The following is a 16,902-nucleotide window of genomic DNA, read 5'->3' as shown; positions in this document are numbered from 1 at the left end:
CTATTTTGTCTAATGCCTAGATTGCACAGAAGTATTCTGTATTCTATAGCTTTTTATTTATAATTTCAGAAAGACTCTAAATTATTTTGAATTAATACTAATAACATTGCTGCCCTATTGACTTCAAATGACAGTAGGTTAATTTATGAATCAGATGCATTTGTCCATATGCTTGCTTGACGAAAACTTTGAACAATTTTCTAAATCATTAACACATTTGTAGACACATTACTGTTTTTCAATGTTTATACCTTGTTTTCCAATTAATAGTAGTTGTTTAAACCCTGTATCTTAACGTGGATGAGCACAGTAGGAGTTTTATATGGTTCAAAACTCCAGAAATTACATTCAGCATTAGAGAGGCTGCTCAGCTACCATTCATGCTCTGTTAAAGAAGCTGAATAATGGCATGGCACTCTCAGTTTCCTTGTTTCCATCTAAATGACAGACTCAGTTGCACTTATCACTTTCATATGGCTATCATTTCATTGAAAATGGCATTTTCACTTTAAGAATGAAACAACTCGGTAACTTAACATAGCTCAAAGCAAGAATGGAAAGCAGCATGTAAAGAACAGTCTTCAGTGTATTTTGCAGGAAGTTTTGCTTATATTTTGGAAAGCCAACATGCTAGTTTAGAACAAGTAACATCTTAATGCTTTCCTTAATACTTTTTGTATCTTAAAAAATACGTATGAAACAAAAGTGTCCACAGGCCTAATGCCTTTGTCTGCTACAATGTTAGTGACCTACATTGGGATATACATTCCTAGAAGGGCAATAGTAGGAAAAACTTAATCTGAAATTCTAGTTGCTTAATAGCTTCAGAAATTGTGCAGCTCCTTCAGTGCTAGATTGATTTTGTTGTACAGAAATGTTGTCTTTCCAAATCTGTTCTGTTCAAATCAGAAAAAAATGTAAACAGTAGCATCCACAGAGATCAGTGCAGCTGTTAATTTTTCAGAACAAGGCTTTCAAGTGAGTCTTTTCAATCAGGAATCTTTCCATTTTATTGATCATTTTCAACACTGGGGACAGGAAGGTATTGTTGCTTGAATAGAACTATAGTTTTCCCAGTGTTTTATTTATCCTACAATTTCATATTCTCTATGAACTCTTAACATCCAAAAAGTCTTTTAAAGTTTGTATTGCTTTCTGCAACCAGCAATGGGACTACTAAGCCAGCTGAAGCTCCATTGTTGTAATTCAAAAGGACGTGACAAATGACACCCTTCCAGTCATGTTTTATGAGTGAAGAAATACAGTTTTTCCATTTTCTCTTACATTTCTCTGTTCATCACACTCTTTAAAGTGCATTGCTCATGTAGCTACATGTCTAGCACTTTGAGTAGGCTATATCATGTTGTTCTTGATGTCTAATACAAAGGCATTTAGTTTTGAGCTAGTTGCCTGTCTCTTCTTTTTGAGTCAACATGTAAAAGTAGGCCTTTTTGTAGTTGTGATTGACCTTTTCCAAATTAAGGCAGCTAAAATAGGTTAGATGAAACCCTTCCTTGCTCATTAACTGGCATTGCCTGGGACTATTTATACATCAATTTTAACTCAATCTAAAGTATCTGTGAAATCTGCAGAAATAATAAGAGTGGAGGAGTTAAAGTAAAACAGAAGTTCAACTGTTATAAGACAAGAGTAAAATATGTCTTTTGCCTACTTTGTAATATTTACTTCCAAAATTGATAAAACAGTATGTGTATGATATCTGTTCATAGAGATCCAAAATATATTCTTTGCATTCTTCTTCTGTACAGGTTACCATTTAGAATTGCTAATAAGTGAATGTATTGCTTGGGTTAACAGTGGCCACATTATTCAAATGCACTTTAATGAGGCCTGCTGCATCGTAGCACACACTTTATTGCTTATTTATAGTTTCCATTCTAGACAGTGTCAGTGTTTGGGATGAAAATAGAAATGGAGGTCTTGCTTCATTTGTGTGATTGCATTGTGATTGTCAGTCTCTGAAAACACTGTTATTTGAATTACCACTATCAGTCCATCTGTACTGAAAAATGTTGTTACTAAAGTAAATTGTCATTTTGACATTTGTTAATTAAACCTAAGGCAGCCAGTCTTCTTTGCGTTTAAAAACCTAAATGAAGGAAATAGAAGTTTTACCAACAGTTCAACAACCTTTGAGTGAAACTTTCTATGCTTTGTATTGACTTTTTTTTTTCTGAAACGGGTAAAATTTGAGTGTCAGATATTTTTTCAGGCCAAGTCAAGCTAGTCAGCCTCATGTGGAAAACAAAAAAAAGTCATCATAATGATGGCTGCTTTATTTAATTAACTGTGGTAGTGAGACATTTTTCATTGCTTCTCATTTTTTCCCAGATTCATTAGGAAATCAAAATGGCCATTATGGGATGACAGCAGATGTCTCTGATCACCAGAGATCATTTAATGTGATGTGCTGAGTGGAATTCTTGTTTTATTTTCCTTTTGATTTATATACAGGATGAATTTGAAAATCCAATTTCATCAAAGAAAACTGTGTAGATAAAAAAAATGCATGTGTGCATGTCGTTGCACTTATATTTCTTTGTGCAATCCCATTTATTGTTATTCTTATAGAATTATAAAATCATAGATTGGTAAAGGTTGGAAAGGAACTCTGGAGGTCATGTGGAAGTATATCCACAGATAATGTCCTAATTTATTTATATTATTCACTTTTTTATAATCATTGCTGCCTTTCCAATGGATATTGTAATTACTTAGCAAGTACATTCTCAAAACAATCTCAGAAGGCAATGGAAAATTGTCTTTTTCTTTCCTGGCACTAAGTTCACCTGCTACGGCAAACGAATGGCTTGTCAGATGGATCTGTATGATTTTCTCTTAATCCACCAACTTCAAAATGTCAGCCTTTATAACAAATTTTCCTCCACTCTGTTGGGAAATTTCTACTCCCACAGGGTTTCAAAATTTACACACACAAATTCTCCTAGTCTTGCATTTCTTCTTTGCTTCTAGTTTATGAACAAGACCACCAGGTATCACATTTAACTGCTTATGTTCCCTTATTCATGACCGAGTCATTTGAGCACATAAGAAATGAAGACAGTCAACCTTTTTAACAAGGCATTAAAAGACAAGTAGAAATAGTAGCAATAAGCCAAGGCATCTACTTCTTATCCAGAAAAAGAGCATAGCAACACAAATAGTGATCTGAAAATCATTAAAGAAGCTCTGTATTTTAAAATTCGTATCTCCTCCTCTTTGGCACAATAATTGGGCATCAGCTGATGAATTAATTCTTAGTGGACAAGTGAGCAAATCAAAATTAAAATTCAAATTGGACCACTGTTGGATGTTTAAGTAAAAAAGAATAAAGATAAAATAGTTGTGAAGATAGAATTATCTTTATATCTCTGAGATCCCTAAAGTACAAGGTTAAAGCTCATTTGCAGGCTGGTGTGAAGAAGTATACTCTTAAACTTCAGTTGGTTTCCATGACTAATAATTTTAGATTCCAAATCAGTATAAAATTCACTGGAGCAGCTTCACTCTCATTCATACAGAAACACTCTTTAAAGAACTTGGTCTAAATAGGTTTGAATGTGGTTTATGTGTACTACAAGCCTCTCCACAGGTAGTGTAAGGAGCCCATTGTGAAAATGAAGCATAAGCTCACAGTGCCTTGGAGCTTCAGGGCATAATTGTGTGTAATTATTTTTTGAATATGTGTGAGTATGTGTGTTTATTACCTTGCACATTTTGAGTTTAGTCAATGTCTATTTTTACATGCTGAGAAATTAGGGAACAGTTAGTAAGTTTTATAATATGATCTCCAGAGTCACTCCATGCATTAACTTTTTATTTATTTATTTTTTATTATTTTCTTAGAATGTTTTATTCTAACACTCACAGTGAGATTTTTTTCCATGCTGCCTCGATCGGTTGCTTGGCAGCAAAGGTTTATCTGCAAATGGTTAGCACTATTCTGCATGCTGAGGTTCTTTCAGATATCATCAGTGGTTTGAATCTTCTTGTTGAGGGGCTTCCTTGATTGTGAACAACTGCTTCTGTGGGTCAGCAATATTTCTGATGCCCACAAATCTTCTCGTTTTATACTTCAAGAAACTCTGCAGCAACTGAACCACAGTCCCGAGTGCAATAAGCCTTGTGCAATTGTCCCTTACTGTATGCTACATGGTGCCAAATGTTATGTATAGTAGTGTTTATATGAAATGTGGTATCAAAGCTGTTTGGGTTTTGTTTGGTTAGTTGGTTTGGTTTATTGGTTTTTTTTTTTATTTTTTTAATTTTTTTCTAGGGCAGGTTCTGGATGTATTGGAGAAATATAATCTGAGCAATAAAACTCTTGTATACTTTACATCTGACCAAGGAGCTCATGTTGAAGAAATCTCCAGTTCTGGAGAAGTGCATGGAGGGTACAATGGCATATATAAAGGTGAGTATTCTCTGATGATTTTTAAAAATTGTGTTAGAAACTATCTCCTTGTTCTTCGTCCAAAACTATAATGTATTCCATGGCCAAGAAGGTCAAAACTTGATTCCTTAATATTAAGTTCTTTATGAGTTTTATTCGAATTCAAACACAGGTAGTAAATACAGCAGCTCAACCAGAGTACATGCTCAACTCTTGGAGTTTTAAAGCTAGCAAATATGCTCTTGAAATGCCCAAAGGAACAGCTTTGGAAGGGTGTCAGTTCATAGTACTTTACCATCATGGCTGGGTAGTGGAATAGAAAGGGGAAGGGGAAAAGGTGGTTTATGAGCCATCAGGAGTCGTTAACAAGAGCTAAATACCATGGAGTGAGTGGGATCACATGAAGAGAAGATATAGAGCAAATGGGATAATCGGCACCAGAGTCCAGTGTATTTATTACAGAAAAAGTAGAAAAGATAAATTAAGTTTAAAGTGAAAAAGGAGGAGCTGGATTAGGTTTGGGATAGGAAAGGTGCACAACAGGCAGAAAAATACAACATTTCAAGCAGCAAAGTCTGAGTTGGAGAAGAGAGTTTTGAAAATAATGCACAACAGGCTTACTGAACTGAAGACTGATTTGGAAATGGAGAGACTTTAATTAAAAGGACAGAGTTTAGTTGCATTCTTTCAGTGCAGGTTTTGAGAAGATTGATAGTCTATAATCTGTTCATTCTGTGGAGACTTAAAATGTGTTTGAAATCTACCATATCACAATGCAGTTTTTCCCAGTGAAACCACACAGCAATAATGAAAGATACTGGTTTTGTTGCAATATGGTGATCTTGTAGAAAGAAAAACTCCAGCTTAGCAGCCAGCTTTCCTCGTTTTGTCCGTTCCCATGTCAGTGGCATGATAATCCCTTCAGTCTGCAAGAATGTAATACACCACTGCATAATAGACAACGTTGTCAAATATGAAATAAAGAGCACCTTCTGACCAAGTGCAAAATCCAGTGCTTTCCAGTGTACAAGTGGTGGACACACAGAATCAGGAAAATGAACATCATATTGTTTTTAATAATCATCAGTCTTACTGAAATAAGGTAGGAGTTCTTGGTTTTATTATTTTTCATGAAATGCAGTGAATATTTTTATTCCTTTAGCAGAGATAAAGTTCTTTTTATTCTTTCACTAGGAAGTGGCTGTGTAATTTGTTACTCCCTCATGTTTCAGGGGATGAGATCAGAGAAATCCAGCAGTTTTTAGAAAATAATTTACCAAACTTGAAACTTCCAGTTGTAGACAGAAATAAGTAAATTGCCTTTTGGTATGATTTTTTTTTTTTTTAAATAGTAGTATTGCAGAAATACAAAATCATGTAGTAGTTGAGTCTGGAAGGCATCTCCCAAGGTCTACAGTCTTAGCCCTTGCACAGCAGGGTAGGTACAGCAGGTTGCTCAAGGCTGTGTCCATTTGACTATGGAAATCTCCAATGATGGAGACTCCACAGCCTCTCTGGTCAGCTTGCTCCAGTGTTTAATCACCCCCACCTTAAAAAAAAAAAAAAAAAAGTTATTATGTTTAAATTGGATTTCTGGTGTTTCATTTTGTACATGTTGCATCTTGTCCTGTCACTGGGCATCAGTGAAAAGAGCCTGACTCTGTCCTCTTTACTCGGTTAAATCCGTATATCCACACAGATGGATAAGATCCCACTGAGCCTTCTCTTCTCCAGTATGAACAGTCCCAGCTCTCTCAGACTGCCCTCATATGTAAAATGCTCCAACTGGTTGATCATTTTCGTAGCCCTCCTTTGGACTCACTCTAGTATGTCCATGTCTCTGTTTTACTGGGGAGCTTGGACCCTGCACTCCAGACATGTCTCACCAGTGCTGCATCACCTCCCTTGACTTGCTGGCAACCTTCTTCCTAATACACTCCAGCTCACTTTTGGCCTTTTTTACCACAAGAAAACATTGCTGGCTGATGTTCAGGTAGTTGTCCATCAGGACCCCGAGATCCTTCTCTGCAGAGCTGCTTTCTGCCAGTCAGCCCCTAGCCTGTGCTGGTGCTAGAGAAGTTATTCCTCTTCAGATACAAGACTTTGTATTTCCCTTTGCTGAACTTCATGAAATTCCTTTCTGCCCATTTCTCCAGCACCTCAATGTCCCTTTGGATGGTGGCACAACCATCAGTGGATTAACCACTCCTCCCAATTTTGTACTATCTGCAAAGCTGCAAAAAGGAGGAAAGATTGACATATACAGTTAAGAATAGTAATACTTTGATGTTTTCAAGTGAGAAAGCTACCCAGTTTTAGTAAGTATCTGAGAAATAATCTGTATATTTTAAGAGAGCTATGAAGGAAATGTTACACAAGCAAAAAAAGCCATGCTAGAGTCATAAGGTTACAAACCATCAGATGGGTCCCCTTGGGCTATTACCAGAGTGAAATGTATCTTGAACATCAGCACTTAGACATTACATAGTGATTTAAGTAATTAAGGAACCATATGGTTACATATCTGTAGCTGTAGGCACAGCCTGAGGTGTTTTAGAAGCTCTAAAAAATGTTTTTCTAGAACGCCAGATATAAGATACAGGATAAATGACAAGGAAGGGAAAAGAAAAAAAAAAAAAAAAAGACAAATACACTGGGGAATATTCCTTCCTGGAGAACTTTGAATAGAGCAGAACAATTTGAACTAGCTCTTATCTGATTTAATAAAAAATCCAGTCGACAGCGTTACTTAAGGAGTGAAGGTGCTTCTTATTTTTAAAATTAATTGTGTAGTTTACAGTTACCACCTATGCTAGCAAATGTAGTAATACAGTATGGGAAAGAAAGCAATCCTATGTAAAAACCAAAATAATTGTTGTATCAGAGGCATTCTTAATAAAATAAAAAGAAATTAAAAGGCCTATGCAATCAGTTGAATGTACTTTTATCATTTTAAAATACAATGAAATCTTTTTTATCTTCAATTTTCTCCATCTCCACATCAGTCCTCAGTTTAGCAGGTGTATTATGCATTTTTTTCAAAAAGGCAGAAGTGGAAGTTATCAATTAATGGTGTAATTAGCAATTTTCGTACATAAGAATTTATTCATATTAACAGTTGAGTGCAATGAAATGTGTACTTCTCTAACATATTTGATGAAAAACAGAGCTGTGAAGCCCAAAGTCTCAGACACTAGTGTGGCAATGTACCTCACAAAAGAAAAGTGTGAACTTTATGCTGCTTGTGCTCATGTGCGTACACATTAGGAATTTGCCTCATTTTGTGAGTAGTTTACAAAGCTGGGAGATGTGTGCATCCTTTCTCGCTGTCTCTGCTAGACAATCTCTGCTACTTACCTTTTTGTATATGAGCACCTCGTGAATGCAAATATTAATCAAGCCACTTAACCCTCTTGTCAGAGCTGGAGCAGTATGCTCAGCAATTGGTACTGCACTAAAATCAAAAGCTCTCAACAGATCTCCACAATTTGAGCTCACCAATTTGTCTTGATATACAGCCGAATGAGCACCAATAATAAAATCTAAGAAGTACAGAGAGTTAGGGTAGCACTGCAAGACTGAAAGCAAAAAGGAGGAATTGGTAGTTGAAGATTTTATTACTTTGGATTCTGACTGTGGAACGGTAACTGTAAATTTGGGTAAACCTTGCAATTAGAAACTGGAGCTAATATGGCATTTAACTAGTTGGTGTCATACAGTTTGGTTTATCTCTTCAGTATTCTTTTTCAGAAGACAGTATATAGTAGCATTACTTATATGACTGCTTAGTGAATGTGTCAAGGCTGCAGATATTGTCTACTTAGACTTTAGGAAAGCCTTTGACACCATTTGCCACACTATTCTTCTGCAGAAACTGGCTGCTTATGGCTTGGATAGGCATACTCTTTCCTGACTGAAGAATTGACTGAATGACCAAGCCCAAAGGGTGGTGGTGAATGGAGTTAAATCCACTTGGTGGAAACTTACTAGTAGTGGTGTTCCTAGGGCTCAGTATTGGGGCCAGTTCTGTTTATTATCTTTGTCAGTGATCTGGATGAAGGGGTTGACTGTACCCTTAGTAATTTTGTGGATGACACCAAGCTGGGTGGGAGTGTTGATCTGCTTGAGGTCAGAGAAGCTCTGCAGAGCTATCTGGACAGGCTGGATCAATGGGCCTAGGCCAATCGTATGAGGTTTGACAAGGCTAAGTGCCAGGTCCTGCACTTGGACCACAACAACTCTCTTCAATACTACAGGCTTGAGGATGAGTGGCTGGAAAGCTGCCTGGCAGAAAAGTACCTGAGGGTATTGTTTGACAGCCAGCTGAATATGAGCTGGCAGTATGCCCAGGTGGCCAAGAAGGCCAATGGCATCTTGGCTTGTATCAGAAACAGCATGACCAGCAGGTCCTGGGAGGTTATTCTGCCCCTGTACTTGGCAGTGGTGAGACCGCTCCTTGAATCCTGTGTTCAGTTCTGGGCCCCTCACCACAAAAAGGATGTTGAGACTCTGGAGCATGGCCAGAGAAGATCAATGAAGGTGGTGAAGGGTCTGGAGCACAAGCCTTATGAGGAGCATCTGAGGAAACTGGGATTATTTAGTTTGAAGAAAAGAAGGCTGAGGGGAGACTTTATTGCTCTCTACAACTACCTGAAAGGAGATTGTAGTGATGTGGATGTCAGGCTCTTTTCCCAAATAACAAGTGATAGGACAAGAAGAAATGACCTCAGGTTGTGTCAGGGGAGACTTAGACTGGATATTAGGATATATTATTTCACAGAAAGGGTTGTCAAGCACTGAAACAGGCTGCCCAGGGAAATGATGGAGTCACTTTCCCTGGGGGTATTCAAAAGACATACAGATGTGGCATTTAGGGAATGGTTTAGTGAGGGACTCAGCAGTGTTATGTTAAGGTAGTACTCGATCTTAAAGGTCTTTTCCAACCTAAACAATTCTGTGATTCTGTCAACATTGAAGTGATGGATCAAAATCGTCTTGCAGTGGCCTGTTTGTGACAGTTATCAGGATTCTTGGGGGAATAAGCAGGAGCTGTGTAGTGAATAAAGAAGATGCATTAGAAGAGATCCTCCTAATCCTAGATACTATGACTTTGGTTTAATATGTGAATCCTGACCACTGAGATTCTACAAAGAGTTTTAGATTTGTATACATTTTCATCATATAAAGATGAAATTCCACTTCATCTTTCTAAATTCTTAACATAATTTGAACTTTCATCACGTTTCCCGTTTGTCCAATTTGGTGTGAATTCCATTATCTTTTCTCCTGAATTTGATCAACCTATGATACTTGATGGCATATGTGGTTGGTTTTTTTTCAATTCCACGGCTCACTTGTCATCCAAAATTGGAGTAAATATATGAAAATAGCAAGAAATTTAATACAAAGTAGTGTCCAGGTGCCTTACTATTGACTTTTTTTGCAAAGTGTCACAGGCTGTTTTATCTTTTTGCTCCCTGCCTGTTAGTCAGATTTTGATTCATGACAACCTTTTGTCTCTTAGCCCATGATTAATGTTCCAGAAACTTTTCCTGAAGGTCCTTGTCAAAGATCTTTCAAAGGTTTAAATCTAAATACAGCCTCCGATAGAAGAAAACAGTGGCTATTTTAGTAAAAATTTCTTCCTAACAACTCAAGACCTTCCTACTTGAATCCCTGAAAGACTCCTGGGTACATATATGATAATATATTTTTTCTGGCTATTAAATGTTTTGATCAGAAACTAGTCAGAGAAATTATCAGTTTCTCTCAGAAACTTAGGAGTTCCTATGGACTTACTGGGCTAATAGATCCCGTAGGCTTATTAGGCCATTTATAAACTCCCAGTCTGTGATGTATTTTTAAAAAAAATCTTTGTTTCTATGTATTTTTCTATTTAGCTCTATCGTTTGTACCAGATAAATCAATGCTTTTCCATATATTGGCATACAAGTTGTATATGCTGTATAATTTGTAAACTCCAAGTTATTCATAACATGTTATTATGACTTATGACACTTAGATTATGGGCCTTTTAACATGTTTAGATGGAAATATGGAAACTATTATGTTTAACTGAAATATTTTTTTAAAAGCTTCTGTGTAATTTTTCCGGCAGTTCTTTTTTCTGTTCTCTGTCAAAATGTATGGAACTTTATGATATTGGTTTTGTATGTTATATTTGCACTGAATTCCGCATAAAAGTTTTTCACTAGGTTTCTCATTAGTATGACATCTGCAATTTAACCATGTCCATTTGAGCTAGTGACCTTAGCTTTCCTTTAGGAACAGAAATAAGTTTAGTTTTTCTGAGATATTTAGATCTCTGCTTTAGAACTAGATGAACAGAATAAGCAGACAAATAGAGTAATGTCTCAATTGAATTAACAAGCAGCTTAAGATGACTTATCTAAAGGATGCCGTTATATTCTTCTTTGGTACCCTGAGATAGTGAGTCTAATTTTTTGGTGGTATTTTTTTTTCAGTTGCTTAGTGACTCATTTTTTAATCAGCTTCAGTGTGTTGTAAAATACGTCTCCTATTACATACTTTATAGCAGTAAACGTGCAGGCACTGAAAACTTTTCTCCATACTTTTTCTCATTATGCTGTTTCATTGGTACATGTGCAGGTGGTGAAAGTCCTCCCTCAAGTGATAACTTGTTGACATCTATCATGCTCTATTACCTAGGGGTTTTCCTATGGACTGTCCTTGCAACTCTTATTACTTTCACAATAAGTTTCTTCTTAATATGTAGCTAAATATATTTTACCTACACCTCGGACCTACACATTAGAAACGTTGTCTTTCTTCATATTTATGAAGCATTTTGCACAATGCATACAGGCGCTTGGCTACTGTAATGCTGCTAGATCAGGTCATGAAGTCTGCTGCTAATGGACAGGGAGTCAAATGCTGGTAGTGGCAAACCATTTGGACAACATTCCTCTTAACTGCTTTCTGCCTAGAAAAAGGTATATTCACAATTACTTTGTTAATATTCATGGAAAATATTAATGAGGTTTTCTTAAGGACTTAGACCTCGATTTTCAAATCTACTACAGATCTGTGAGAGCTAAACGAGGACTGGGGAAATCAATTATCCAATGTTGTAATGAAATGTATTATTTTTATACAATTTCATGTGCTGCAGTGGTAGGTGCATTCAGCAGCATTTTTTGAAGCTATTAGTAAACTTCTTCCTGTCTGTAAACCACAGAGAAATCTGGCTGACAATTACTTTGGACTCAGGAATTGTGTTATCGCATAGTTAGTGGTAGTGGTTGGAGTTTCACTTTTGACTTTAATGAAAGCAGTAATTGACCCTTTTTTCCCAAATGTACTGTATTTTTATATTCTCTCTGAAGTGATCCAGATTTTTAAACGATCAGCCCATCTTGTAATTTTGACTGAAATAGAAAATATCCGCAGAAACTATTCCTTTTGATTAGAAGAAAGATCAGATGAGATGATGTCCAAATGAGTTGTATCTATTACATTCAACTGTGCAAGAACAGCTCAGGTTGAAAATTAACAAAAACAGTACATGAAAAGGACTAAAAATCAGTAAAATAAGGAGTGAGCTCACCATTAAAAATAAATTGTCATTTGATCATTTTATAAGGTGAGCAATAGCAATCAGCTTTGATTGTTGAGATTTGTAGTGTGAAGTCCACTACAGATGGGTAGAATAATTATTTTCCTTGCATTTTCCTATTATTCAAGAGAATAATTTTGGTTTGGAAACTTTGTTTTTAAAAGAATATAAGAAGGAAGGGAAAGATTTTATGGTTATAATCCAAGCAATCTGAGAGAGTTATTTTAAATAGTTTTCAGCATTCCTCATTCAAAATATTATTAATGACATACTACAGAGTTCTCCTTTCTATATCATCCTTTGTAAAGGCTGTTCCTAGAGTTAGGTAATAGTAGCCAATTTAAACCAAAGGAAGAAAAAAAAAAAAGAGATATGTTTTTCCAGCTAAGATTTGAAATTAGACTAAAATGGAAATTTTACATCATGTTGTGGATGACTACAGGGAGTTATGTCTGTATTTTACCTGCTCCTGCAGATTTTTCAGGAAAGGTGAATGTAAGCTATTGTTCAATATAACACTGAAGGGTGGAACACTCAGAAAGTGTTGAAATCTAAGCATGAATATACAGCCTGGGCTGTTTTATTCTGTTTTAAAAACAATTGTAGAACAATTTAGGAGTGCAAAAATAATACAGAGCTAGGATGCCTACAGTTTGCCACGAATACAGACTACTAAGTTGCTGCCTTTTCTCTGTTTCAATGTTGCCAAAGGCAAGCAAAATATAAAACAAATGAGTCAGATCCTGAAATATCAATAATTATTTTTAAATAATGACCTTTTTTGCATTTTTAAATATTCCTTCTAATGTTAGCCATTTGGATGTTTGCTTCATGTTTCAAGCATAAGCAGAGAAAATTGATTTATATTTTAAGGGAAAAAGGAACGCACACAGCTTGAAAAACATTTAACAGCTGTAGTATTAAAGACAATGTATATAAAGGGATTTCTAATCATATAATGGCATTAAACAAATCTAGTGATGTCACTAAACACAATTCAAATAAAGTTGAACACTACGTAGGCATAGATAATAGAGGACGGCCTTCGGCAATGACCTATAATTCCTGCTCTGGTTCCCTGTTATTCCTAACCTCACGAGATATAAAAGAATTAGTTTTTTGAAAGGAAAATAAGTCACTTCTTCATAGACATGAGTGCAGAGATAGACATTCTGTAGAGTACATTTTGCTTTTTGTTCCTCATAGCAGGGAGGCAGAGTTTGTTGAGTGCTCCCTTTGTACTTGGATAATGTTCAAGTTTTCTGTCCTGTTCTATAGTGATTTAAGGAAATTATACAGTGAACCTAGGGGCGGTGAAAGTGATCCAGTATCTAGGTTTTAAAAAATGCAACATGTGTGGGAATGGGATTCACCTTGAAATTGCTCTGTCTTCAGATTCCACAGGATGCAACAGTGAAATGAGAATTTATTTAAACAATGCAGTCTCACTAGCACTGTTACTAGGTTGAGATAGCTATACAGAAATAAAAGAAATCTGATGCTTAAAGCTACCTGTGGCGTGGATCAGCTTTTTGGTTTTTTTTGTCTGTTCATACTGTCTAGCCAACAAGCTGCTGTAATATGTGCACAGAACTAGAATCTGGCTCATGAACTAAATAATCTCCTTGGCATAACTGTTCTCTGAAAAATACCTTAATTTGAGGATATCTGTAATTTTATAGCCGTATACATTTCTTGTATTTTTTATTCAGGTTTAACTGCTCGTGCTTAACGATTTTCTGTGAACCATAGCTCTGGCTATTAATCTTGACAGTTTCTTGCTAGGTAACACATAATCCCCATCAAATTTTTAAAATACTAGTGGCTGTTTCACATGAATACAGTCATTTTTTCTACAGAAGATGCACACAGTCTATTGACATCTACACTAGTCTTGACCCAACCGTATTAACAATTGATCAGCATACTGTTGGGTGAACACTTCATTCTGCTAGTTGATGGGTGTTTTAAATCTCACCAAGTAACACCTTTAAAAGTTAAATCTACATTTTCTTTAGATTTTTTGTTTGAAATATCATATTTTTTTTAGTATCCTGAGATCTACGATCACTGTAGTGAATTCCCCCTAATGCATTGAGTTGGAAAATTCAGTAACATACTTCAATTAGTACTTTCTTCTATCTAAAGTCATTAAGCACCATTTTTAGTAAAATACCATATATCTTCTCTAGATTCATACCTCAGAAATCAAAGCATACCTCAATTTGCTTTTGATTCCTTTTTTTTTGCTTATAACTTCACATAGATATGTGACACGCTATCTAGACCAAATTCTATATGAAGACTCCTACAAGGTGCCTTTTTATCTCCTGCAGCTCTTATTTAATTTTATTTCTAAACTAAATACATTTTATACGTTATGTCTAATACATATTACTACTGTGAGAAAGGTACTGATTCTAGGTGGAAAATCTAAACCTAGCAAATTAAAAATAAGATGAAGAAATTTATTGCCAAGATTCTAGTTAGACAGAATGTTTCATATTTGGAAATTGAATCTTGCAAGAGGGTATTTCTCTAAGAAGAAACTGATTTCTTAGCAAACAAAACTTTGACTTTTCAGGTGGAAAATCAATGAACTGGGAAGGAGGTATTCGTGTGCCAGGGCTTCTCTATTGGCCTGGAGTGATACAGGCTGGTGCCTATATTGATGAGCCAACAAGTAACATGGATATATTTCCTACGATAGTCAAACTTGCCAATGCACAGTTACCCTCTGACAGGTACGTTCTATAGTTATCTCTGTATTAGAGAAAGTCTGATGAGTATTTTATTCATTCTGGTGATGTCTATTAAGATAGGGGTGAGAATTAAAAGGAAAAACTAGATTTTAGAAGCACTTTTTTGTCATTACCTACATTAGTATGTTGTCTCTTTGCACACAGACTTATTTTACAGAGACGTACATAAATGCAGCTTAACTTGCACAACAAGCATGAAGCAATGAGAAGAATATGCCACCAAGAGCAAAATACTCTCAAATCAGTGCTAGAATTGCTCAAATGTATCAGAAAAGGCATGAGTGAACATGGTAGAAAAAGGAACTGCAAATATAAATTATTTTAAATTTTATGAGCTCAACCTTCAGAGAATCATGGAATGGTTTGGGTTGGAAGGGACCTTAATGATCATCTAGTTCCAACCTCTCCACCATGGGCAGGGACACCTCCCACTGGATCAGGCAGCTCAAGGCCCCATTCAACCTGTCCTTGAACACCTCCAGGGATGGAGTATCCACAACCTCTCTGGGCAACTTGTTCCAATGCCTGACCACCCTCATAATGAAGAATTTCTTCCTAACGTCTAGTCCAATTTAAAGCCATTCCTCCTCATCCTATCGCTACATGCCCTTGTAAACAGTCCCTCCCCAGCTTACTTGTACTCCCTCTTCAGGTACTGGAAGGTCACTATAAGGTCTTCTCGGAGCCTTCTCTGCTCTAGGCTGAACAACCCCAACTCTCTCAGGCTGTCTTCATATGGGAGTTGCTTTAGCCTTCTGATCATCTTTGTAGCCTCCTCTGGACCCCTTCCAACAGTTCCATATCCTTCTTATGTTGGGAATTCCAGAACTGGACACAGTACTCCAGATGAGGTCTCATGTGTCTCATGAGAGCAGAGTAGAGGGGCAGAATCACCTCCCTTCTCCTGCTGGCCACGCTTCTTTTAATGTAGCCCAGGATATGGTTGGCCTTCTAGGCTGTAAGCCACATGGCTGGCTCATGTTGAGCTTCTTATCAATAAGCACTCCCAAGTCCCTCTCTTCAGGACTGGTCTCAGTCACGTCATCCTCCATCCTGTACTGATTCCCCTGACCCAGATGTAGGACCTTGCATTTGGCCTATTTTGTATCACAAAACACATGCAAATGCCAGCTAGGCTTTTCTTTCAGTTTTTTTTAATCTCTACCAAGTTAGTGAAAATAATCTTTTACAGAGTTTTGCTGCCTAATAAGAAAATCCACCTGGCTTCTAAAATTCATAAGATGCTTTACTGACACTTGTGCATCCTTTTGCTTTGTCTTGTTCATGAGATACTCAGTCTCAGCAGCAAGGTACCTTCACCTAAACTGTGCTGTCATCCAAATCCACTAAGTGGAGAAACCTGCTGATATGCATATGCTTTGAACACATCTACCATACGCAAACGACTTTTGAGCACAAAGCATCCAGAACCCTCGCGGGGAAAACCAGTAGTGAGCAGAGATGTTCTGCTAATGATGATTCATTGAATGCTTGAAGGAAATGGCAAGGCAGGACATGTGCAAGACATGAAAAATTAGTCAGTCTTACCCTGAGAGATCCCCTTCAATTAGTAGCTCTGTTGAACCTAAGCCATTCATATTGTTCTTAATGTGAACAGATCTTATGCACTTTGTTTTTGTATTGCTCAAGTGAGTTATTTTGATCTCTTTAATAAGAATCCCAATATGGTTGTATAACTTCCATGGTAAGGTTGTTCCACTCTGAGTTTTCTGTGTAGACTAGATGCCATAATTACAGTTTGTGGTAGGTCTTGGACTAGCTTGAAGCACTTTTAATACAGCAGCTGAATTCCTATCACTCCACTGAATTCTTCCCTTAAACCCCTCCAGTCTCATATACCCTCCTGAAACTAGCAGTTGTGCGAACGTAAGAGTACTGGAGACATATTATTCGAGACACCCCTTTTCCCCATTAGCCAGCTGTAGAACAGAAAGAGTACAATAAATGTGTATCTGTCCTGCGCTCAGCTTGATCATGAACAAGCTTGCAGGGGCAAGGCAAGAGTGCATTACTCAGGCAAGAAAATATGACAAATTCAAAGTGGGAAAGGCTCTAATTCAACAGACTCCACAGGAAGTGATACACCCAGAAAAAAAGACCCGTACGAA

At 36.7% G+C, this 16,902-nt stretch overlaps 1 protein-coding gene across 2 annotated transcripts in view; it reads left to right on the top strand.

The window, feature by feature from the left end:
- Positions 1–16,902, top strand: part of STS (steroid sulfatase) — a 110,082-nt gene that overhangs the window by 57,562 nt on the left and 35,618 nt on the right. For both annotated transcript variants that reach the window (XM_069875368.1, XM_069875377.1), the window contains exons 7-8: positions 4,298–4,435; positions 14,596–14,755. In XM_069875368.1, the coding sequence (XP_069731469.1) occupies positions 4,298–4,435; positions 14,596–14,755 (298 nt within the window). The remainder of the gene's footprint in view (positions 1–4,297; positions 4,436–14,595; positions 14,756–16,902) is intronic.

Source organism: Phaenicophaeus curvirostris, chromosome 1 (assembly GCF_032191515.1).
Source record: "Phaenicophaeus curvirostris isolate KB17595 chromosome 1, BPBGC_Pcur_1.0, whole genome shotgun sequence".
Lineage (NCBI taxonomy): Eukaryota > Metazoa > Chordata > Aves > Cuculiformes > Cuculidae > Phaenicophaeus > Phaenicophaeus curvirostris.
The sequence above is the reverse complement of the archived record's forward strand: the minus strand, read 5'-3'. Positions and strand labels throughout refer to the sequence as shown.